The 26,669-nt window shown below is 44.5% G+C and overlaps 1 protein-coding gene across 19 annotated transcripts in view; it reads right to left on the reverse strand.

The window, feature by feature from the left end:
- The window catches only part of HMBOX1 (homeobox containing 1), a 480,822-nt gene that overhangs the window by 239,154 nt on the left and 214,999 nt on the right, over window positions 1–26,669 (reverse strand). For all 19 annotated transcript variants that reach the window (XM_078649894.1, XM_078649892.1, XM_078649900.1 and 16 more), the window contains one exon: window positions 1,889–2,365. In XM_078649894.1, the coding sequence (XP_078506020.1) occupies window positions 1,889–2,365 (477 nt within the window). The remainder of the gene's footprint in view (window positions 1–1,888; window positions 2,366–26,669) is intronic.

The following is a 26,669-nucleotide window of genomic DNA, read 5'->3' on the forward strand; positions in this document are numbered from 1 at the left end:
GCCCTCCCCATTCCCTGAAGAAGCTCGCTCAGCCCGTTCCGATGGAGGTGGGGAAGGCGCGTCAACCGCAGAGACACACAAATACGTAAAACAAACAGGGAGACGACATGAGACACGGGGTACACGTACAAAGGGAAAACATACCGTGGAAAGCTAAACATGTTGAACACGGGGCATGTAGAGAACAGCAACGAGACACGCAAAGACGTAAAACAAACAGGGAGACGACATGAGACAGGGTACACGTACAAAAGGAAAAAAAATTAAAAACAAAATGCTGCTTACCTGATCGCAAATAGAAACAACTTCCTGGCAACTTAAATCTCGCAGCCCACTCCGGCAAAAGACACTTTGAAAATGACCAAAACATGACGGCCAAAAAAAACCAAAAAACATCCGCCCACCGCCGCAATGACGTGCTAAAAGGGGCAGGATGAGAAAAAAAATCGCCGGAACGCCCACGAATCGCCTCGGACAATGACGGACGCCTCTCTCTTCCAATGGCTAGCCTCCATTTATGGAGCTAGCCAATGGAACAGAGAGGCGGTACAAAGCCCCATACTTGTAAACAAAAGTTTTCGCCCTGTGCGAATGCTGCTGCGCAGCGGATCGCCAGGCGAAACCTAAAAGCTTAGGGGGTGATTATGATGGCGGAGAGTCCGCCACCGCCAGCCATGTGGTGGCGGGCCCTCCGCCATCGGACAGCAATTTAGCCCCGCCATATTATATTGGCAGTGGGAATCGTTCAGGTACTCTGGCGGTCATAAAGACCGCCCACCACAGTTCCGCCACAGGCAATTGTTCCAATTGCCTGGCGGACCTGCCTGCATGTTGAAAATGGTGGCGGTGCCTAGCAGGCACCGTCCGCCAAATTACAATGCTGGCTCAAGCCAGCCTTTCCATAGCGGTGAAACCGCCATGGAAAGGCTGGCGGGGATTGGTTCCGGGGGCCCGTTGCTGTCCCCCTTGTGATGGGGGGTGCACTGGGGGGGGAGGTACCCATGGTACCCCCTACATTTCCCTGCACGAAGTGGCAGGCACCGCGTGGTGCCTGCCACGTAGTGCAGGGAAATGCAGGACATGCCTCTTAAGCATTGCGGCAGGTGCTGCAGCCAGAGCCCCTGACGCAATGTTAAACAGGTTGGATGTGACACCCATGGTGGCGGTCGCATCGTAATCCGTGGTGCGGGACTGCCGCCTTTCAGTCGGGCGGTCCCAGTCACCACTACGTTGGCGGGCGGACTAGAGTCCCCCACTATCTTAATCATCCCCTTAATGTGGTGAGCTAGCCGAACGTCAGCGAAGAAGAGCAAGATTCTTTGCTGTAACAGTCCATGGTATATTGAAGGCCGTCAGAGAGAAATGTATGCCCATTTTCGTCACCTAAAAACTGTGTGAGAGCGCAGGCAACAGATTTTAATATTGAAAGAAAAACTTTGTGCAAATATTAAGAGGTGTGGAAATACAAGCTGACTAGTCTAAGAGTGGTTACTCAATTAGAATGCACTAAGAAAAAAGATTCCCCTAAATCTAACCCACCGAATACAAAAGAACAACATAATCATGAGTAGACAGTTGGGAGTTATTATTTAATGGTGGGGTGGGGGAACACAGAGGCCTTGATGCTGTTGCTAGGGAGCCAATGAGTAATACGGTCTTAAACTTCAAGGAAATGATTTACTATCAGAACCCCTAAATAATTTTTTTTAAATAGAAAGTTAAGGTTGATAGCAGGAAATCACATGTCAAGGAGGGGAATTAACTTAGACCACTAGCTAGTTTTATTAACCACTGTACGTGCTAAATAAAAAATATGTATTCTAGTTAGATAAGAAGCCAGTTGTCAGACAATATTACGGAGTAATATACAAGTTTTGTTTTTACTAACCTCATCAGTTCTTCAACTTTATCATCTACATCAAGGTCCTCTTCTGAAGCTTCAAAACTGTAGGATCTTGGAACAATGTTGTTTGTATGATAACGAGTGGGAGACATCTTTCCATTGGAGGTCGACAGCCTCTCATTAATCTCCCTCCCATTCTGATTGGTAGTGCATGGTTGAGGGGAAGTGTCACAACTGTTGCTCGGTGATGGGGACATACCACAGTGTTGAGTCTGTGTAGAAGCTGTGGCTGTAGAGGAAGAAGCTGGGACATTTTTGATACTGTTGCCATATGAACTTCTTCCATAGCTGGACCTCCTTCCAAACTTGTCATTATGCTCATGATCAAGCCGGTCTAGCGTCTCCAAAGCACGAAGGATTTCATGTTTGGTCATTCCAGTGCGTCGCAGCCGCTGCAGCAAGTCTATCTGCTCTATGGTGAACCTCGGCTCATCTGTGTAATGAGACATGGTTTCCAATAGACTAAAAGTAAAATATCAAATGGTTAGTAAAAACCTTTCAATTATCGTATTCAGTATCGGCAAGAAAACAAACAATGCAAAATAAATGGCGATCAGTTCTATTTCCATTTATTTTAATTAATGTATTACAGTATAAGATATTGTGAGGCCCTAGCTCCTAGAAACAAACATAATAGTGAACATTAATATTGGAGCAGGAGCATCTAAAAAGTATGGTATATGGGACAGTACTGAACAACACACTGGTCTATTTACTATGTTTATATTGCAATACAAAATTACACAGTCACATGACATATTTACAACGTTATGCAATGTGAGAAAGGCAATAAAATAGGAATTAAATAAACTTTAGTGATGGCACTTGTGGGTATTCTACATGCTCTAACTTCAGAACAAACCACATCAAATAAACGTTTTCAGTGCCACAGGAACATTTAGAAAACTGTCCCTTGCAATCAATAGGCAACAAATAATAGTCACGCTGGTGGCAGATTAATTTCAGTGTGACTGACAATGATTTCCAATTAAAGTTACTCCCATCACTGAGCCAAGCAAGCAAAAGCCTGCTGGCTACAGCTGCAAGCTCACTTATTCTAACAGACAAATAGAGGAAACAACCATCATGATGTACACAAGGCTACAAATGCGATTACAGTATTTAATCTTCAAAGATTTCAGGTAGTCCAGAATGCTGCGGCATGATTTATATAATATTTAATCTTTCTCGGAGAAAAGAGGTCACGAAACATCTTCAAACTTTGCACTGGCTGCCAGTAAACAAATCCTAATCAATATCCTGGTGCTGACTGGTCGTGCTCTACATCAGATTGGCACAAGTTACTCGTCTAGGAGAATCCAGTTCCACTACCCTGCGGGGAGCCTCCAGTCCTTAAATAGGGTCTTGGCAAAGGTACCCCAATTCTCCCGGCTAGGACCGGGGGAAGGGCATTTTCTTCCCTTCCTTCCGTTCGAGTGGGATACACTTCCTCTGACTCCTTGGGAGGGGAGATCTGAGCATACTTTTAAAAAAAAGTTAAAAACATGGCCGTTCGCCCAGTATTAAACAAACTGATGACTGACTAGTGCCCGGACACACTTAGGAGCATCTGTCACTTTACAAATCCCTCTCATCTCATCGAATCCAGGGATTATCCATGCTGTTTGTGAGGATCTACACGATTTTACAGTACCCAACCTGCATGATGTACACAAGAATCCATCTGAGGTTAAGCACCTACACTTCATGATTTACACAAGACAACCTAAGATTAAAGCACCCAGCCTTAAGAAGAATCCAACTACAATTACAGCAGCTAACTTACATGATGTACATAAAAATCAATCTGATATTATAACACTCAGTCTTCAAAGCGTACACAAGTGTCAACATGAGGTTACAGCACTTAACCTTCACGATGTACATGGATATGCATCTGTGGGTACAGCACCCAACCTCCTGGTGGTACATGAAATTCAAATGGACCCTGCAGCACCCAGCTTTCACGATGTACACAGGAAACCATTCAAGGTTACATCACTCAGCTTTCACGATAGACATGAGAATCCTTCTGAGATTACTCCAAGCATTCTTCATAACGTACAAACCAAAAAGCGGAACCTTCTATCTATTACAATAATTACTATTTTTACTTGCATTTTTGGAATTAATTTTGTGTTTTACAGTGCACTGTTTCTGGTTGTTAAAACAATATATGTAGACTGATAATATATATATATATATGTCTATATATACAGAAGTGTGTCTCACTACATAAGAAATCACCTATCTATACCCTTTAGCACTATGCCCTCACCGACTGATTTTTCTCCAAATAGCCTTAAAATATCACACTTTTAGCTTGCTAGATACGGTTCGGGTAGGTCATCAGCGTAATCTTCACTGATTTTTCTAAATAACATAGCGATTCGCAGCATGCCAGTTAAAAATAAACTGATTTGGTGCATCGCTTCAACCGGTACCTTATCTTACTTCAAGGCATTTTGTCAGTCATTTTTTTTAGTTATTAAGCAAAAATCAAGTGGGCAATGCAAATGTGCCACTGCTGCACGTATCTGTAAATATTTGTTGACATTGGATAATCCTTCCAAAATCATGTGATATTATGTGCGCAAACAAGAATTAACAACTCTACGGCACACAAGGTGACATAAACCTATATCAAGAAATAAATCCGGTAAATGGTGCCCACACCAGTTGACCTTACAAGATGGTGCAACATAGAATGTGATTTTAGAATATATACGCCATAAGATATTCTGTGACTAACTCGATCATATTTGTCTCCCTAGAGGCACTAAGCAAGCGCTATATATCTAAACTAAGACAGAATTGTGACCCTACATACCACACTACGGACTGGCATGGGCGAAGCCAACCTTGCCAATGCTGCAAATTGATGCTAAACGGATTCTGATGCTTCCAAACACAAATTATTAGCCTCTGTATGGCACAATATCACATTTGAGGTACTATACACATGCACGGAGCCTGCCATGGACAAACCCCACATCCTGTGATGCTACAGAATGGAGCAACATGGACTATGCGGTTCATGAAAATACATTTGAAGGCACGGTTTCAAGAATGAGGCATCATAAAGAAGCAGTAAGACGCCAGAGAGACACAACTTAGGTATAGCTCAATTTAACTTATGTTGCGTGAGACAATCAACATCAACTGTTTGCAAACAATAAATAAAACACTGCACTTAAGTCAGAATCAGTTCCTCATACATCTACATAGTACATAAAGAGGCCATAAGGTTTTACCAATAGCTCTTGTACCTAAAGACAAATACCACATTTTTATGTGAACATTAACAAAATCAAAACAAATGTGACCAGTTAAGTCAAAAGTAATTAAATCAAGAATTAACAAACATGGAATTGTACTTTTACTTATGAAAAATGTCAATCAGTATAATACAATACCACAGGCACAACCATAAACGTTCATATAATCGTTATATAATGACACAGGACAACACTCTATGGAAAAACAAAACAAAAATAATTTCCTTACTCACATATGCTTTAACCCCTTCGCCGCGGAGGTAATTCCCCCACTGTGCTGGGGGTAGGGGGTCGCGTGCAGCGCACCGGTGCTTATGACGAGCTTGTTTCGTCATGCAGCACGGTGGCGCTGTGCTCATGATGAGCTGAGATCGTCATGACCACACCCGTTTTCATGGAACGTTCAGCACATCAGGGGAATTATCTCCGCGTGTGAGCGCCACGGCGGTCATGACGAGCTCAGCTCGTCGTCATGAGCACAGCGCAACCGTGGCTCAGGACGATCTGAGCTCGTCATGAGCATTTGAGGGGTTAAAGAAATACCCATATGGAAAAGACAAGCAAACACTGTGCAATTATGATAGAAATTCAGGGCCACCTATCAACAAACTCCTGAAGACTCAACAAAAAGGTCAATTAGTTATGTTGCATTTACATCTTTCACCCATGACAGCATGAGTGAGAGTTAATGTTAAAGTAGCACCCAGTTAGGACATTGTGGTACTCCGTATTATCCCCCCGTCAACCATAACTTCTGTTAACTACAGTTTCAGTGATTATATACCAGATTGAGTACAGATAAAGTGCAATTTTTAGGCCTGGAAAAATACACACTGCTCTTTCAGCCAAACCTCTTCTGTTATTGGTTGCTTGGGTTGGTCGCCTTCAGCCACTGCTGTGGAACAGTGTCAACCAACCCGCGGATAAGCCCAGAGCATTTCTCAGAGCTCTTGGCAATTTGGTGCATTATTCCACCTCCTATGAAGAACTTCTATTTGCATGGGGTGAACTGTATCTAGCATCTGGCAGAGATAAGAAGGTTTCCTACACTGATAGCACACATTCTGTGGTAATTTAGCAATGATTAGGTTAAGCATTAGCAGAAGACATCTTATATTTAGAGATTATCTTGTCCGTTTACGGAATCCATTTTGTATTTCTGTCGGCCATTTTGTATGCCATGTGCTCTGTCCTACCTTCCTGTCAACTGCTCTTAAATTTGCCTAGAGACAAGATATATTTAGTCTCCTCTGTTTTGCACATGCTCAGTTGAGCATACAGCTGTCTCCAACTTGTAAACTGTGAAGATGTGTCCACCAGAATTGGCTGTCAGCCCTTCCCACTTGTTGCTAGCACACTCTCTGTATGACCGTTTATGTATTTGAAACGAACACTCTGTGCCTTGTACCCCCTTCATTTTAGCCCCTGTGGGGGTATAAAAGGACCAAGCTCCTTCTAGTCAGTGTGCTACCTCATACTATACCGAAGGGTGTTGTGTGAATGTAGTTCCACCTCATGAGGTTTACTAAACTCTGTCTTTTCTATTCCAGTTTCTGTGCCAACTTCTTACTATTGGTCTAAGGACTCTAAGCAGAGAAGGGCGAATCCCTTGCACTAGTAGGCCTGGCTGAGGCTTGCTACCACAAATTGGCGCTTCCAACGTGGGACTCATCAGAGACTCGGATGCCCGAAGGACTGGTCGAGACGAAGGATTGGAATCTTGCTTTGGACGTGATCACTGCCGGAGGAGACCCGAGTCTTGGCATCCACGGCGTTTTCCCTTTCTTTCTGATCTGGCCATCCAGGCGGCGCCGGTCCTCGACTGAAATCTCTTCTGTTGATTCGCTGTGCAGTGACCGCTTGGTCGATTTGAGAACTTGGCAGTAGGAACCTGGACACCATTTGATTGGTAAGAGCCGTTTTGCGGCACTTGCTGTAAATTTAACGCCTTGTATTGGTAAGGTAGTTTAGAAACGCTTACTGTGGCATTTGTATATGGAATTGACCAAATATTGAACTCGTCCTATGAATATGAATATATAAATATATGTAGCAATACATTTAGGCAGGTAATGAGGAGATTTTTCTCTATTTAAGATTATTTGAACGGCGCAACGTACGAAGAGTACCTTAAGCGCTACTTTTGATTATAATACTGCATATTTTGCAATATTTTTGGCATGCCTGTCTCCAGCACACTTTGTAGGATGTGTTGCTTTTGTAGTGGTACCAATTTGAGAATCGACGAAGCACAACCAGCCCCCCAGGAGGGGACGCCTAATAGGGACATGTATATTAAGTATGGTATTTCGTCCATAATGTACAGCACATTGTGGTACAAATACACCCGTAAGGATCCTGAGTTGCGTTGGCCTATGCAGGGGTCATTTGATTTACGAAAGATTCAGTATGTGGAGCAACGGATGTTTAAACAAAAGGCTAGGCAAGATATGTTTGACTGTGTGTGAATGTGGGAGAAAGAAGTGCGTGAACGAATGAAGCGTGAGCAGGCCTTGATTGAAAAAGAACAACGTAAGAGTGTACATGCGAAAGCATTAGAAATTAAAAATAAAGAGATTAAAGAAATTAAAGAAAGGGAAAATAGGGAGCGTCAGTTACAGGTAAATGGCAAATACGCTATTCGTAGGCCTCTTTACCCTATTCTTAATAAACCCCAAGATGATTCTCTCTTATTAGATCTTTGTCCACCTCCGTATACTCTTCCCTCTGCTCCTGATGAGTCAGAGGAGGACTCTCCTACAGAGCAGGATAAAGAGATACTCGCTCGATGTTAACTACCGAACGTTCCTCTGAGATTAGATCTGCGGCGCGTAAAGCCGATCGTAGTACTATCACTTCTTCTGAACTTCTAGATACTGTTAAGAATTGGTCGAAAGGGAACAAAAATATTTCACCGAGATATTTGCTGCAGAGGTTCTGGTGCGATTTAGGAAATATTCGGTGGAAGTAGAGCCAGATGATAAAGCAGCTGATTGTAAGCAATTACGTGAAGGTTCTTTTGTCTTCTCCCAGGTGGCTGACACGATCATACGCTTGGTTAACTACGTGATGAAGCAGTCCGTTTGCGGGAGGAGAGAAAGGCAGCAGACGCAGCTGCACAAACATCTCGAATCAACATGGCACTAGCTCCGACGCTCGAAACAGATAAGAATGTTGTAAATGTGAAACCCATGCGGTAAGCCGCGCCTTTATATGTTCCTCCTAAAGGAACAGGTACAAGTGATGATAAGACTTCTGTCAACACGAAAGGGTGCTTTATTTATAATTGGGTGTACACTCCTTGGAATAGAGCAGATGTTATGGCTCTTAAAAATGCATTGCCCGATCCACGAAAGAATCCAACAGCCTTTTATGAAGAAATTGAGGGTGCCATTAGCTCTTGTACTATGACTTTGTCTGATATTGATTTGTTTTTTGGATTAATATTACCTCCCGATATGTGGAGAATTGTGCGTAAAGTTGATGATCGTGTGGTATTTGGGGCATTGTGGACAGATATAGAACAATTAGATAAAGATAGAGAACCTGCACAGAAACCGTGTCAGCTAATTTTAGATCTTCCAGCAGCTATATTGGTTAAATAAAAGACGATTATTCCCCCTAAAAAGATAGATTGGACTATGTTAGCGTCTTGTAAGCAAAAGATTGATTAATCCGTTTCAGACTTCTTCACGCGCTTTGAAGAAGCATTCCACAATTTTAGTAGCCAGTCATTGACAGGTGACACGGGTAGGCATCTGTTTGTCGATAAATATGTCATAAACCTTTTGCCAGAAATAGCTAGTCACCTAAAGGCGAGTGAAAGTTCATGGACTACCTCCTCTCCGGTTACTCTCTTAACTATGGCTCAGTATTATGAACGGCAAGAATTAGAAGCTAAAAGAAAGGAGGATAAAAAATCTAAAGAGTTAAAAACAAAGGTTATGATGGCTCAGGCTTATGGCCCACCTTTTAGAGTTAATAATAGAGGTGGACGTGGATCTTATGGTGCGTCCTTTCCTTCCTATACTCGTCCAAATTTGTCTGTTGATCAGTGTGCGTATTGCAAGAAATTTGGACATTGGCTTTCTGACTGTCAAGTGCTGCGTGCTTAGCAGGGTTTACGTGGTCGGGGACAAATGAGAAATCGTTCAGGATATGCAGGGCCTAGAGGAAACACAAATGGTCATGCTAGGTTTGATGTTAATACACATGGACAAGAGGGGTCTAATACCTATGATAGACGGAACCAATATCGAACGTCCGACTATGAGCCGTCTGATTTGCAAGATTCTGCTTATGCATAGGATTGCCTAAGATGGGGTAAGGAATCAGTTGAAGTTCCAGTGGATCAGAGGGGTCCCTATGTTACAGCACATGTTTTGGGTTTTACTGATCAGTTTCTGGTTGATACAGGAGCTACTCGTAGCGCCTTGTCTAAACACTTGATTCCGAGGGCTCCCCTGTCCGGCTTAACTATTACATCAATAGGTTTCGATGGAACATCCACCCTTAGCCCATTGTCACAACCACTTGCACTCCATGTTGATAAGTTTACTTCTCCATGTCCATTTTTGCTTTCTCCAAATACACCAGACAACATTGTGGGTCTTGACAAATATTTCAGGGCTACGATACAATGTTCTCCAGAAGGAGTATGGGTTATTTTAAATGACAACCACCCCATGATTGAGAGATCCTGTATTGTTAAAGAGGATATTGTACTAGCTTCACTCCCTAGTACTTTGTGGGCTCCTTCAGACACCGATGTAGGACAAATGATTATTCCACCAGTACATATTAGTGTCAAGGAGGGTGCTATATTGCCGAGATTGCCTCAGTATAAAATTTCTTGAGAAGGAGAAGAAGCACTTACACGTATTGTACAAGATTTGATTAAGGTAGGAGTGGTGGAAGAAGTTCCTTATAATGTCCGCAATAGTCTGATTCTTCCTATTTTGAAAAAAGATGCTGACACTAAGATTTATAGATTTATCATCGATTTGAGCGAAGTCAACAAGATTAGATTGTAGTACCACAGTACCCTGTAGTATCTGACATAACGACATTGCTTACCCTGGTCCCTCCAACAGCAACTACATTTTCAGTAGTGGATTTGAAGAACGCTTTCTTCTCGATTCCTATTCATCCTGATAGCCGATATTTGTTCGGTTTCACTTTGAACAACAGATCATACAGATTTTGTAGAGTTCCTCAAGGGTATACTGAGAGTCCGAGTATTTATAGTCAAGCCTTAAAAAGACAACTTGATTCCTTTATTTTGCCTGAAGGAGTGGCTCTCATACAATATGTCGGTGACATCTTGTTGGCAGCTGATACACCTGAGCAGTGTGAAAAATGTACTTTGTCCTTACTTTCTTTTCTTGCTACACACCACCATAAAGTATCACGGAAGAAATTGCAATATTGTAGACTGAAGGTAACCTATTTAGGTCATCTTCTGTCTAAGGAGGGTCGTGCACTGACATCAGATCGCATTCAAGCAATTCTAGACACTCCAGTACCTTCCACACAGAAAGATGTCCGTGCATTTATTGGTTTGACTACTTTTTGTAGGCAATGGATATTGGGTTTTTCACACATTGTTAACTCATTGCTAGCACTTTTGACTCAGAACACTCCGATTCCTCTTCCTTGGACAGATGAATGTCAAAATGCCTTTCGCCAGTTGAAACAAGCTCTTTGCTAAAATCACAAGCTGAGCGTTGGCATGATGCTAGAGAGGAAGTATTGGATATACAGAGATCTGCCTCTGCGGAAGAACTTGAGCAGTGGTCCAAAGAAGGAATGTTAGATGATGAGGGTTGTTGGCGTAACAAAGAAATGGATAAATGGAAATTGCCTGCAGCCTATTTACAACCTATGGTTCAAATGGTACATGGGCTGGCACATGTTGGAGCTCTAGTAATAACTAAATTGCTTACACAAGTCTGAGAGCATCCTGAAATTGCCAGCACAGCTAAAAGAATAGTACAGTCCTGTTTGATCTGTTGGCAGTACAATCCTGGAAAAGGGACACAAACTCCTACAGGAGGGTTTGCTACACCAACCGCACCTTGTGAAGTTTTGCAGATGGATTACATCCAACTTGAACGCTGCAATAATCTAAAATATGTCCTAGTGGTGGTATGTGCCTTCAGTAAATGGATAGAGGCATATCTTACAAAGGATAATACTGCCCTTACTACAGCAAAGGTGCTTCTGAAGGAATATTTTCCTAGGTATGGTGTTTGTAAAATTTTGTGGAGTGACAACGGACCTCATTTTATTGGGCAAGTTGTTGAGTATGTCCTGAAAGGGTTAGGGATCAAACAGAAATTCCATACAGTCTTCCACCCGCAATCAGAAGGATTGGTGGAGCGGTATAATGCTACTTTAAAATTTAAACTGGCAAAAATACTGGCTTCCACGTCCCTAAAGTGGCCAGATGCCCTGCCTTTGGCACTGTTATCCATAAGATCAGTACCACACTCACGATCAGGTCTTACATCGTATGAGGTTGTATTTAGAAGACCGATGAACATATGGAGAGTTCCTAAGCCACGCCCCATACATGATGTACCTTGTGTTCTGTTGAATGAATATTTGGCACAGTAAACCGACAGTTTGACCTCTATTCATCAACAGGTCTAGAAGCTCTTCCTGATAGATCTACAGGTGAGGCCCAAGATCTCCGTCCCGGTGACTACGTGATGGTCAAGGTCTTCGACAGATCGAACAGCTTGGAGCCGAGGTGGCGAGGTCCGGCGTAGGTGCTGTTGGCTACAAGGACAGCGGTTCGAGTGACGAACAGAAAGAATTGGCTCCACACCACGCACTGCAAGCGCGTATCGCCCGCCCTGGTGGAACCTGCTGTGCTGACCGACCATCGAGCGATTCTAGAGACGGAGAAGGGTCAAGCTATCGCATCTGATGAGTCTACGGAAGTCTTCCCGGACCACACGATTCCTGGAACGTCGCGATACAATTTGAGACCGAGAAAAGAATCTGCAGTGTTGAACGAGACTGGTTGAGCTACCACCTTGGGTTTGTGAAATGGAAAGCCAATGATGCAAGGGGGGGGGGATCAGCCTTGCATTAGTGAAGTGACACCCGTCTTGGCCCGTGGTGAAGAAATCAACGGCTACCCAAGGGAGAAGAGCTCCAACGATTGTTTTCAACAGGTACTTAGAAAGATTGATCATCGCTGTCATTGAAATGAATAATAAGAGAATCATTTGTGCTGTAGGGTTTGGTGTTGCCCTGGTGGTTTTGGCAATAACCACTTGGTTTGTTGAGAAAGCAGTTCCTGCTCGACAGCTTTTTGTTGCAACCACTCCAACTCCACTGGAACACTACTATTGCACTCTTCCTTATCATGAGCAGAAACATCGACAGTCCTATCTGAATAACACATTCATTCAGATGTTGCATCATACCCACAATGCTACGAATACTACCAATTGTTGGGTGTGTGGGATGATACCTGCACACCAGAAGAAAGGAGGAACGCCTTTTATTCCTCTACCTTTTTCCCATAATGTCATGTCAAGCTTGGTATGCCTTTTTATTTGCTTATGGAAAGCCTTCAGTAGGTGGAATCATTTTTCAATTAAATAAAGAATGTTACCAAGATGAACAAGGTTATCCTCAAGCTAAAGGGACTAAATGGGAATGGGATGAATACCAACCGGACAATATTTCGACACCATATGTCTTCACAAATGTGAGTAATATGAAGAACATTGGACCCTTTGTGATTTCTGTAACCAGAGCAAAAGCAGATTTATGTATTGGCAGTGTTGGGAGAATTCCCGTAGGACGAAGTGAATGCATTTCTGTACTGAACATTGAAGGTATGAATAATAGTAGTTTGACCTCGTCGCACAACACCTACTTTGTGTGCTGTAATAACGAATAGTTTCTTACCTGTCGGTGTAGTTTTGCAGCTTGAAGATCTTTCTGGATTCACTATGCTGTGCATATTCCGCAATCTGGTGGTTGGGTCCGGAATCGTAGTCTTTTTTTTTTTTTTTTGTCGCAGCCCAGGTGGTCGTCGATGTCCCACCATTTGGTGTACCTTCGGTGACGTCGGCGTGCTTCCGGCAGAAGCTACCACCCTTGGGCGCCATCTTCGGATTCTTTTTTCTGTCTCTTTTTCTTTTTTTTTGTCTTTGTAGTGAATCCATGGCTATGTTTGTTAATCGTTTTTTCAACGTTATTCTTTCCACGTATCTTGTAATCGTTCCAACTTGCTTTCTTTTCTATGTGTTTCCACCCTCTTCTCCAGCCTCATCTTTCTGGCGGAGGCGGGCGGGTTCGCTAGTGAATCCAGAAAGAATTTCAAGCTGCAAAACTACACCGACAGGTAAGAAACTATTCGTTTTGCAGCGTGAATCTTTCTGGATTCACTATGCTGTGCATAGATTTTGTAGCGGTTTTCGTTACTTTTGTGGCAGTTGGGTGGAAGATGAGCGTTGGTTGTTGAAAATATGTTGAAGCACTTTTTGTCCTACTTGTGCTTCTTTGTTCATCTGTACATCCACGCAATAGTGCTTAGTGGAAGTGTGCACTGAAGCTCATGTTGCCGCCAGGCATATGTCCTGAATTGGTGTGTTGGCCAGAAAGGCAATTGTTGCTCCTTTCTTCCTGGTGGAGTGGGCCTGTGCCCCTCCTGTTAGCTCCTGGCCAGCTTGTTTGTGGCAGAATTGAATTGTCTGTGCGATCCATCGAGCTATGGTGTTTTTAGTCACTGGTTTGCCCATGTAACTGTTTGCGAAGGACACGAAGAACTGTTTTGTTTTTCTGTGTTCCTTCGTTCTTTCAATGTAGTGCATCACAGCCCTTCTTGCGTCTAGGGTGTGGAGCGACCTCTCAGCGCTTGTGGTGGGGTTTTGGAAGAAGCTAGGGATCTGAATACTCTGATTCATGTGGAACCTTGACACCACCTTTGGCATGAAGTGTGGGTCAGTTCTCATCACGACCCTGTCACTGTGTATCTGGATGTAGGGTTCCTGCAGTGTGAGTGCCTGCAGTTCGCTCACCCTTCGTAGCGAGGTGATTGCTACCAGAAAGGCCGTCTTCATTGTTAACATTTGCAGTGATGCTTTGTGGATGGGTTCGAAAGGTGCTTTCATGAGCTCCGTCACTACCACATTTAAGTTCCAGGCCGGTGGCGGCATTCTCTTTGGCGGGGCTATTCTTTTAGCTCCTTCCAGGAATCTTTTTACGACTTGGGATGTGAAGAAGCTTCTCCCTGTTTCTCCTCTTGTGTATGCCACAATCGCTGCCAGGTGCACCCTCAGCAAGGATGAGCTTAGCTTAGCCTTAATTAGGTGCGTGAGGTACCTTAGCACCGTGGATTCCTTGGTCAGTTTCCTTTGGAGCTGTTTCTTGCAACACCATTGAGTGAATCTTTTCCATTTTTCCCCATAGCACTTGCGTGTGCTGGGCCTTCTTGCCTCTCGCAGCACCCGCAGGGTGCTCTCTGGTAGTTTTAGGTGTGCGAATTCTAAGTCCTCAGGAGCCAGGCTGAGAGGTTGAGGCTCTCTGGCTCTGGGTGTCGAAATTCTCCATTTTCCATGGAGAGTAGGTCTCTTCTTTTTGAGAACTTGTGGGGGGGGCCCTGCGCCATCTCCATTATCTGAGAATACCAGGTCTGTCTGGCCCATTGTGGTGCCACAAGGATGAGCGTCATGTTGCTCTTCATGCATTTGTTGAGAACCCTGGGGATCAGTGGTATCGGGGGAAAAGCGTAGGCAAATGTTTTTGACCAGCTTATCCATAGGGCATTCCCCTGGGACAGTGCCTCTGGTGGCCTGGATGTAAAATATTGGCATTTTGCATTCCGGTGTGTTGCAAATAGGTCTATTGTTGGGGTGCCCCATTTCCTGAATAGTCTCTCTGTTTCCTGACTGTTGAGTTCCCACTCGTGGGATGCTGAAGTCTGCCTGCTGAGCCAATCCGCTTCTACATTGTCCTTCCCTGGCAGGTGTATGGCTAGCAGGTCTATTTTTAGTGGTATAGCCCATTTCCAGATCTCCTGTGCCAAGTTTGACAGAGGGAACGATTGAGTTCCCCCCTGTTTGTTTATGTAAAATATTGTTGTGGTGTTGTCTGTTTGTATTAGCACCTTCTGGTTGTACAGGTGTTTCTGAAAAGCCTTGAGGGCTAGCAACACAGTTTTCAGTTCCAGGTAGTTGATGTGCCTGACTGCATCTGTAGGGCTCCACAGACCCCTCACTCTGAGCCTGTTCATGTGTGCGCCCCACCCCTTCTGGGATGCGTCTGTGGTGATGGTCACTGTTGGGTCCGCTGGTGTTAGAGGTTTCCCTTCTGTTATTCTCTCCTTGGTCCACCACCTTATCTCTTCCTGCACCCTGTGCGTTACAACCACTAGATCCTCCCAACTTCCTGTAGCTTGTGACCATTGTTGTTGCAGCCACTCTTGGAGTGGTCTCATTTGTAGGCGTACATTGGGGACCAGGTGTATGCATGATGCCATCATCCCCAAGATCTTGCTCACAGTCCTCACTGTCAGAGCTCGCCCCTTCTGGTAGTGACGTTTCTCCCTCAGTAGGCTGAGCGTTCTCTTTTCGCTCGGTAAGACTCTGCATTGGACGGTGTCGATCTGGGCTCCCAGGAAGATCTTCACTTGCTCTGGTTCCATCGAGCATTTGCCCCAGTGTATGGAGAAACCCATGCTTGCTAGCGTTCTTGTCACCTGTTCTGCATGCTCTTTGCATGTCCTGTAAGAGCTTGCCTTTACCAGCCAGTCGTCGAGGTAGGGGTACACGTGTATCCCCTTTCTTCTTAGGTGTGCGGCCACTGCCGCGAGGCATTTGGTGAACACCCTTGGTGCGGACTTTAGGCCGAAAGCCAGGGTCGTGAATTGGTAGTGATCCTTGTTTACTGTGAACCTTAGCATGTGCTTGTGCTGCCTGTTCATGGGGATGTGCAGGTACGCATCTTTGAGGTCTATGGTGGACAAGAAGTCCCCGGCTTTTATCTGTGGGATGACCTCTTGTAGGGACGTCATTTTGAATTTTTGAGTTTTGACGTATTTGTTTAGGAACCGTAGGTCCAGGATGGGTCTTAGACTTTCGTCCACTTTTGGCACTAGGAAGTAGTTTGAGTACACTCCCTTGTTCCGTTCTTTGAAAGGAACTCGTTCGATGACCGCTTTGAGGAGGAGTTCTTGGGCTTCCTCTTGCAGTAGTTGCAGCTCTCTTCCAGAGTGCTGTCTTTTCTTTGGTTTTCTGTTTGGTGGCCTCTTTTCCAACTCTATGCAGTATCCGAACTGCATAATATTGAGTATCCACTTGTCTGTTATTTTTCTCCACTCCTGGAGAAAAAATCTCAATCTTCCTCCTACCGGCGTTACATGTTCCTTTGTGTCTTGTCCGTGTAGCCCTCTCCTCTTTGTTTTTCCGTGCTCCTCCCCCGGAGGGTTTGGGTGGTGGAGCACCTTCTCCCGTGTGAAGTCACTTAGGGGGGGGTTGTTCACCGCCTCTCCTTTCTGGCCCCGTCCATTTCCTCTTGACCGAAAGGACTGGCCCCTGCTTTGGTAGTTCCAGCTTTGCCTCTGCTGGCCCTAGTGGCCTTGGTTGTCACTCTGTTGCCCCTGGTGGAAACTCTGGTGAGAATCTCCTCGCTGACTTCTACCTCTGCCGTTCGGCCTCCGTGTAGGAGTGCCCCTTCTCATCCCTCTGAACTGCAGGGCCCCCATGGACCTTGCCGTCTCGTTGTCCTTCTTCAGTTGGGTGAGCTTATCATCAACTGGGGCTCCGAACAGTGTTTCACCGTTGAAGGGTGTGTTCAGGATGTTGTTCTGAACCTCAGCCTTGAATCCTGAGATCCTGAGCCAGGCTTGCCTTCTTTCTGTGATGCCTATAGCCATCAGTCTGCTGGATGTTTCTGCCCCATCCAAGGCTGTCTTCAGGCACGAATTGGCGATGCTCTTCCCCTCTTTCACAAGGTGTGATGCCCTCTTAAGGTATTGTTCCGGGAGGTGCTTGAGCAACTGTCCCATCTCATCCCAGTGCTGGTATTGATGGCTATTCAGGAGGGCGTTGGAATTCGCCATCCGCCAGTGCGTTGCGGCGTTCCTCTCAATCTTCCTGCCAGTTAAATCCATCCTCCTGCTTTCTTTGTCAGGTGGGGTCCAGACGTTGTTGGGACGTTTGCCCTTTTCCTGGCCGTTGCAGCGATTATAGAATCTGCTGTGACGGATCCCTTGATGTAAGCTGGGTCTTGGGAGGAGAATTTGTATTTCTTCTCTGTCCTCGGCGTTACAGATCTGCATGTAGCCGGGTCCTTGAAGGCCTCCTTCCCCTGGTCTGTGATACTCTAGAGCATGGGCAGGAACTGGCTTCTTGTCTGTATGGGGAGCAATGTCTCGAGCAGGAAGTCTGCTTTTGGCTTCTCCTCTTCCAGCTTAACTCCATAAGCTGCTGCCGCCTTTCTTACCACCTCATTGTATGCCCCAATGTCGTCCGGTGGCGAAGGCCTCGAGGGGTATGTTTCCACCGCCTCCTCTGGGTTTTCGGCCTCGATGTCCTGCCATTCCTGGTCTTGGACCGTCGAGGAACCTGAGCCGTAGCGTGACTGCTGTTCCCCGTAAGCCCCTTCTGTGTAGTAGAGGTCTTCCTCCTCTTCGTGCTCCGAAGGTTCCGGAGTTTTCGGCGGCTCTTCGACGTCGAACTCCTCGAGCTCCTGTACCTCAGCGACGGCCGGTGCCGGCTTCGAGGGGATCTTGTAACTTCTCATCTTTTCATCGAAGTCCTTCTTTCCCTGAAGGATGTTCTCCATTTCGGCCTCGAGCCTTCTTCTCTTTCTCTGCATTTCTGCGGCCTCTTCGTCGTCGAGCGTTTCGGCCGCTCTTTTCGGCGGCGTCGTCGACGTCGAAGCTTTCTTCGGCTCTTTTTCTTTCGACGTCGAAGTCGAAGGCCCTTTTTCGGGGGCTTGCTTCGATGACCTTTGTTTTTCGCTTGTCTTCGGCCTCCGGGAGTCCTTCTCGGAGGATCCGCTGGGCTCTTTTTCGGAGGATGCAGCTTCGGTCGTCGATTTGTTCGGCGCCGGTGCTCCTTTCGAGGCTCTGTGCTCAGACTTTCGAGAGTCTGCCTCAGGTTTTCGAGGCCCTGTGGGAGTTTTCGGGGTCGTAGACTCTCCTACCTTATCAGGCGTTTTCTTATCGCTCTCAGCGACCGTGAAGTCATCTGGGCCTTCGGCGATGTTGTCCTCGTCGTCGGTGGAGAGGCCAAGTTCATAAAGCGTCGGGGCTTGGCCCTTGCCCTGCATCGTGTGGTGAGCCGTCCTCTGTCTTTCTCGAACTCGGAGTGTCTTCGGCTTGAAGACGGAGCAGGCGTTGCAGTCTCTGCTCTCGTGGTCGATTGGCAGGCAGAGGTTGCAGACTGGGTGCTGGTCCTTCTGTGCGAACTTGTGGTGGCAGTTCTTGCAGAATTTAAAGGGCGTCTTGTACATCCCTGCGCTCAGGGGGCCCCCTGTGTGCGCATTCCTCCAAGGACGTCGAAGATTTCGAAGTTCTCTCCTTTCTTCGTCGTCTCCTTTCTAAAGGTCCTCTTCTCTCGATGTTCTCAGGTCTTCACCGTTGAAGATTTGCTGTATTTTCTCCTTTCCTCCTCCAAAACTTCTGGAGCTTCACGCGACGATCCAGACCCAACGGCGGAAAAAACAATCTGAAGAGGGCGCCCAAGGGTGGTAGCTTCCGCCGCCGTCACCGAAGGTACACCAACTGGTGGGACGTCGACGCCCACCTGGGCTACGACAAAAAAAAAAAAAAAAGAGAAAAAAGACTACGATTCCGGACCCAACCACCAGATTGCGGAATATGCACAGCATAGTGAATCCAGAAAGATTCACACTGCAAAAAGGATATTATCAATTACCTGTTGGATGGTCAGGGGTATGCTACATATCATTTTTGTTACCACCTGTGTTTTTAGCACCTGCATCATATCATCTTGACCTGAAGTTGTACAATGATATTTCTAAGAATAGATACAAACGAACAACAAGTACTGTTGAGATTGACCAGACAGACACCGCTCTGCAACAATATGTCGATTTCAATTTGGGTTTGTTTTTCTTTGTGGGTGCTGCATTGAATAGCAGAAAGATCAGACGATTGACTCGTGTAGTGGAAGCGGTCAGCAATCAGACAGCTATGGCACTTGGGAACATTACGGAAGAACTGCAAATTGCAAGAATTGTAGCACTCCAAAATAGGATGGTGCTCAACGTGATTTTGGCTGATCGAGGTGGTGCATGCCGCATCATCGGTAGCAGTTGCTGCGGCTTTATACCTGACCACTCACCTTCAGTTTATGACACAATCTCTAAGCTACATAAGATTGCTGCAGACATTCACCCAGAGACTGGTACATGGACATTTCCAAACTGGATATGGACACTCTTTGTTACTTGGGGCTGGAAGCTACTGACTATTCTATGTATACTACTGGTGATACTATTTACATGTTGTACTTGTATACAATGTGGCCCTATGATTTGCTCTATGTGCATCACTGCTTGTACACCTGCCAAAAGAAATATTACAAAAGAACAACAAATGCTAAATTGTGAGATTACTGAGATGAGCATCAATGTACAGGATGCAGATCTAGATTACCCCAGATAGATCAATGTCTTCAGCAAATGCTGAAAGGGTCGTCTGTGGTAATTTAACAATGATTAGGTTGAGCATTAGCAGAAGACATCTTATATTTAGAGATTATCTTGTCCGTTTACGGAATCCATTTTGTATTTCTGTCGGCCATTTTGTATGCCATGTGCTCTGTCCTACCTTCCTGTCAACTGCTCTTGAAATCTGCCTAGAGACAAGATATATTTAGTCTCCTCTGTTTTGCACATGCTCAGTTGAGCATACAGCTGTCTCTAACTTGTAAACTGTCAAGATGTGTCCACCAGAATTAGCTAACTGTCAGCCCTTCCCACTTGTTGCTAGCACACTCTCAGTATGACCGTATATGTATTTGAAACCAACACTCTGTGCCTTTTACCACCTTCATTTCAGCCACTGTGTGGGTATAAAAGGACCAAGCTCCTTCTAGTCAGTGTGCTACCTCATACTATACTGAAGGGTGTTGTGTGAATTTAGTTCCACCTCATGAGGTTTAATAAACTCTGTCTTTTCTATTCCAGTTTCTGTGCCAATTTCTTACTATTGGTCTAAGGACTCTAAGCAGAAACGTGCGAATCCCTTGCACTAGTAGGCCTGGCTGAGGCTTGCTACCACAATTCTACATGATAATCAAGTGCTTACTTGAAGTATGATGTAAATAAATATGTGCCAGCACTACAATATTTATCAGTGTTAGTCTACAATAAAATATTTTTGCTTCTTGTGTGAACAACATTACAAAAAATACAACACAAATTACTTTATTGGAAAATAATACCTGGCAATTACCATAGTGTTTTTGTATACTTATTTAGATCAACTGTTCTTAAACTTTGTATGTTTGTGGACTTCAACTTAATCACTACTGGAACACAGGGAAGCTCACCTGAGAACTTTATTGTTTTAAGGATTAAATCACAGAAACAGAAAAACCAGAAAAACATATACATCAAAAATGTACACGTTTTGAAATTTTTTCTTTCATTGACAAACAAGAATAGATAGAAAAATCCTAATTTTAATTGGAAAAGCTGAGCTTTTGAAATGTTGGTTTAATTTCTAAAAGATAAAGCAATATGTTTACAACCTAGTATTCCTAATGATGGCTTGTACAATGTAATGATCTAGTACATCAATCTCAAAACGACACTACACATGGTAAAGCAAGTAACACTTGACGCACTATCTCTATCTAGAATATTAAACACCAAGAGGTTTTTCCAGAATCTAATAAAAATGAAGTAAAAGGATTCGTGATTGTGTAAAATGAATGAGGATGCAGATTTCAATAAAGGGCTTTGCCTGCTGTGCCTAGGCAGTGTTCTTGTAGACACGGACACTTGTAGTGAGTCTGTGTACATGCATTTTTCAAGCACATACAGATACTTTAGAGGTCACAAGGGAGTATGCTAATGAACATGACTTGATGCAATATCCAAGAGCACCATCTTTTGGACCTGCCCAACTTCTTGGCATAACTTTTCCAGGAGCTCTTTGATCCTCCTTCTACAAGTCACTGTCGGCCATGATAGCTCCATACAGTATTCCTTCCCACAGGAACATTGCCTGATGTTTTATTCAACTTTTTTATGAAGGCAGAAGCCACAACTCTCAGCGTGCTTTCTTTGCAAGACTGCTTATTTGACACAGGGGCTTAATACTCAACCATCAAAAGAAATTATAAGATTCCTCATTAACAACTCAAGTAACGGCCATCACCTGATAAGGAGAACACTACGTAATCATAAGCACCTACTGAGTAACAACCCCTCGACACAGAATAGAATCCTTACATATACCCAAATTGGCTACAGACGAGCAATAAATCTCAAACAAAACTGTGTATATAATTTTTCAAAGGCTAGGGGAAGCAAACTAAAACATTCATGGACAAATTCAGGGGATTTTATATATGCCACAACTACTACATTTGCAAACTGGAGAATAACAAAGTAAATTACATTAATTTCATCACTGGCTAAAGACAAAGAAGCTATGGATGGATTAACTGCAAAAGAACACATGAAATCTACACAATCCAATGCCCATTTCATAAAATATATGTGTGCAGCACGACAAGGCATCTAAAGACCCAAATACAGGAACACTATTGGAATATCCACACAGACACCAAATTGAAAATAATAGAAATTTCAAGTTTGATGGAATAGAGCAAATCCAGAAGAACATCAGGGGTGGTGACTGTGAATGAAAACTAAGAATAAGAAAGTGTGAACTAATTCTTAATCTCAACACAATAGGCAATGGACGGAAATAAGAGCATAAAATGCACTATTGTCTTCTCTAGATAAACAACCAAAAGTTATGTACATACATCACAGCAGAAAACACATGAACTCCAACATCATGACAATCGGGGGGCCACGCACATGGCATAGTTGAACCCCCCCCATCACTTTTAACTAAAGAGCGCTGCATCATGGTACACTCCCTCTAAAGAAACAAATCTCAGAAAATTTCATTAATTGGAATAAGAGCTATTTTGCTGAATTACACTACTTAGATGTTGATGCACACTGAGTATCACACCGTTTAGTGTACACAATATATAGAACCAAAGGGATCCAGGCTCATTGGACTCTTATATTACAGATCTTGTGTTTAATTCTTATAATATTAACAATTCCTAGGCAACAAGAAACTGGCGAAAATCAGGTCTTACGCATAAAAAATTATGAACAGAAACTCAGTGTACTACCAAAAGACAATTAAGAACAAGTCAGGTTCTTGTTGCCTAGGAATTGTTCATATTATAAGAATTGTCTCCCTGTCCTAGGAACCACTAGCAGACTCAGGGGGTCCTTTTTTGATACAGTAGATCTTGTGTTTAAAACAGCATACATTTGCATAAAATAGACTGCAAGAAACTTGGATGAACATCAAGGTACCCAGGACTTGGGTAACAGATATCGGTAAACAATCTGCACAAAGATGCCTAAACTGTATGAGAGTTCTGGTCTCCACCTGGGCACACTTTGTTTGTATAAAAGCTATAAATATTGGTTCAAAATCTTAACCCTTTCTCTACTTCCCCTTAAAGATGCCTGGGAGGAAGATGTTGGACCTTTAGATGATGATGATTGGAGGGAGGCACTGGAGTCCCCAAAGGGGACTGCCATAGCGATACGACTCAGGCTCATCCAGTTTAAATACTTACACAGGGCCTATTACACCCGGGAACGGTTGTGGAAGGCGGGCCTGATTGTGTCTCCGGAGTGCCTGCGCTGTGGAGTTGAGAGGGGTACGCTGCTGCACGCTGAGTGGTCTTGTGCTGGCCTGACCAGATTCTGGAGTGGTGTATGGAGTTGTTTGTCAGAGGTATTGGGGTGGGATCTTCCCCGCACCCCCAGACTAGGGCTCCTCCATGTATTGGAAGGTGTAGGAGGAAATATATACAAGCGCCATCTATTGTTACTGGGTCTGGTCGTTGCGAAAAGGGACCTGGCACGATCATGGAAGGGAGTGCGAGCCCCCCCACTGTGTGCATGGAAGGCTGGCCTGGACTACTTTATGGGGCTGGAGCGCCCGGTGTTTGAGGCTAGGGGATGCCCCCGTAAGCACTATAAAATCTGGAAAAGGTGGGCGGAGTATAGGGGATTGCCTCTGGACCCTCCGGCAGAACAGGAGGATGGCCTACAGGTGGAGGAGGACCCTCGGGCCTAGGGCGGTGCGCCATACCGGGCACACTACGACCAAGGGCTGAAGGCTTAATGTGATCACGTGCATGGGGTTAGGGAGGGATAAGGGGTGGGTAGACAGGAAGTTGGGTAGTTGGGGTAAGGGGGTGGGGGTGGGGGGGATGGCTCTTCTTTTCCTCTTTTCATTGATTGGGCTATGCAATAATACTGAAACGTGTCACGATATTTGGTGGTGATCTCCTGATTGTGGAGAGCCGCATATATGCTTTTACCTGATCAATCAATAAAAAATTTGTTGTGAAAAAAAATCTTAACCCTTCTCCCCGAAAGGTTAATCTTGATGATGAAATCTAAAGTGAGGTGAGACTGCACGCCCCTTTATCCTGTGAGCATTAACCCACACTGATTTTGTCCCTCACAGACGGTTGCCATGTAATCATATTAAATAATATACATATAGGTAAAGGTCTAGGCTACTGTCACAAGAAGTAAAGGTACCAGTGATCTTTGACTTATCCAATTAGATACCAATTAGATACCTGGCGGTACGTTTGATCTCACCAAGATGGCAGCCACAGACTCCCACACGAGGAGTTTGCGCCCACCCACGCTGCAACTTGTGCATAGCACATCCTTAAAATCTGGATAGCTACACACACCTAACCAGTACCAGGCCGCATCCCATGAATCTATGGAGACAACAGCAACTATAACAGAAAATGGGAGGAAGTCTCCAGCACCTAGTTAATTTATTTATTTATTTATAAAATTTCTAGAAGCGCACAAATACCTTGCGGTGTCTCGGCGCTGCACCATCAGGATTCAAGCAAGCCGGGCCGAAGACGGCTGTAATGCCAGAAACCGGTCCCCGGAAGCTTGTTTCCTTTCCAGTAAAGAATTGGCTTGGTAGTTTGGTCTGCCCTGTTCCCATGATGCACTGGGTCAGGGTCAGACTAATTTGCATGTAGCCAGGTTCTGAACTGGGATGGTGCAGTGAGCTAAAAAACGTTGATGGATCAAGCCCTGATCGTTTGACTGGGTGGGAGTGTTCTGCTTAATTCAGATACTCTGTCCATCACCACCCCCTGTTATGAATCGTTTTGGCCACCACAAGTGTGGAAGGGTATGCTCAGACATGAGTCCCTTGCTCACTGCACCATCAGGATTCAAGCAAGCCGGGCCGAAGACGGCTGTAATGCCAGAAACCGGTCCCCGGAAGCTTGTTTCCTTTCCAGTAAAGAATTGGCTTGGTAGTTTGGTCTGCCCTGTTCCCATGATGCACTGGGCCAGGGTCAGACTAATTTGCATGTAGCCAGGTTCTGAACTGGGATGGTGCAGTGAGCTAAAAAACGGTGATGGATCAAGCCCTGATCTTTTGACTGGGTAGGAGTGTTCTGCTTAATTCAGATACTCTGTCCATCACCACCCCCTGTTATGAATCGTTTTGGCCACCACAAGTGTGGAAGGGTATGATCAGACATGAGTCCCTTGCTCACTGCACCATCAGGATTCAAGCAAGCCGGGCCGAAGACGGCTGTAATGCCAGAAACCGGTCCCCGGAAGCTTGTTTCCTTTCCAGTAAAGAATTGGCTTGGTAGTTTGGTCTGCCCTGTTCCCATGATGCACTGGGCCAGGATCAGACTAATTTGCATGTAGCCAGGTTCTGAACTGGGATGGTGCAGTGAGCTAAAAAACGGTGATGGATCAAGCCCTGATCTTTTGACTGGGTCGGAGTGTTCTGCTTAATTCAGATACTCTGTCCATCACCACCCCCTGTTATGAATCACTCTCATAGAAGGGCAGGAAGAGAACGGGCCCATTGCCAAGGAGCAAGGCAATGAGAGCTTAACAACTGTCACCATCCTAGGCATCAAAAACAACCTTTGTGCTATGGTCTTGACAGCTCAGCAGTGCCTAAGGTCCTGGAACGGGTGCAAAAATTAGGACTCGCTTGGGATTCCTACAAACCAGCAGCCATCATGACTCCCAGTTGGCCCTTTCCTGCATTACAGAGTTAAACAATTATAGCTAATAATAATTCTTGGAAAACATTTGTGTATTGAAAAATATCTTTTAACCTTGATCGATCATGATTTCATGTTTCTCAGCACAACTGAGAGGTGTTTTGTCAACCACTGACTTTGTAAAAACAGAAAAACCATAAACGTTTTCAGTGGCTCACCCATCAGAAGTAAAAGCCCAACAAAATAATGTATACTTCCTTGAACAATTTGATCAAAGAAGCAATTTTTAAATATAGAAATGTTATCCAAAAAGTTTTCTTTTCTACAATGGATTAATCTTACTACATACAACTGGAGATTTGAGCGTGATACCCTAAAACCTTGTTTGTTAGGAAGCCTCTTTTCCTATTGTTGTGGTGACACATACAATGGTCTAGGTAGTTTTTAAAACACAAAGTTTCATTGGCTTTAGCACCATAAACCTGCTATACAGGCATATGTGGTTGATAGTAGTGAATGTGCTATCTTAGCTACTTATGCTTTTTGCAACAGAAAATGTTGTTACCCTACCTTTGCCATGATACCAAGGGTGGCAGCTCAGGTATAGGTAATAGATGCCAGAGGTATTAAGGGTGGCTTTAATATGGAGGCTATAAGTTTGATTTACAGTTTCGGTTTGAAAATCATTAATAGCATTTTTAGAGGACAAGGCATCGCTTTTTCTGTCGCTCATAGACAGGAGGAGAAGATATAATGTGTTAACTTGAGTAGGGCGGTTGATAATGCCACAGTGGCATATACCCTGGCCCCAAGCAGTAAGACGCGGAAATTATTGGCAGAATCCAAGCAGAAGTTTCATGAATTTTCTTTTGCAAAAGAAACTTTGAGCCACTCTTCATATTGTCAACATAGATCTGAGGAAAGCAAAGTTTTCTGGCTTGGTAAGCAAAACATTGAATTAATTACAATTGTAGTAAAGCAATAAAATACTCTTTGAATGATACTAGAATACATCCATCAGAAGTGACCCAGATGTTTTACCAACATGATGCCAACATGTAAGCCGGTGCTTTGTGCAGCTCTCACAAGGCAATTGAGGGATGGTTAGGGGGTATTCAATTCCTGCCCCTGACGATCACCCAGGGTGGCCCACGATGGTCCGCTTATTCAATCAGATTTTACAAGGGTGCAGTGCTCCCAGTT

This window comes from Lissotriton helveticus, chromosome 6, assembly GCF_964261635.1.
Source record: "Lissotriton helveticus chromosome 6, aLisHel1.1, whole genome shotgun sequence".
In the NCBI taxonomy this organism is placed as follows: Eukaryota; Metazoa; Chordata; class Amphibia; order Caudata; family Salamandridae; genus Lissotriton; species Lissotriton helveticus.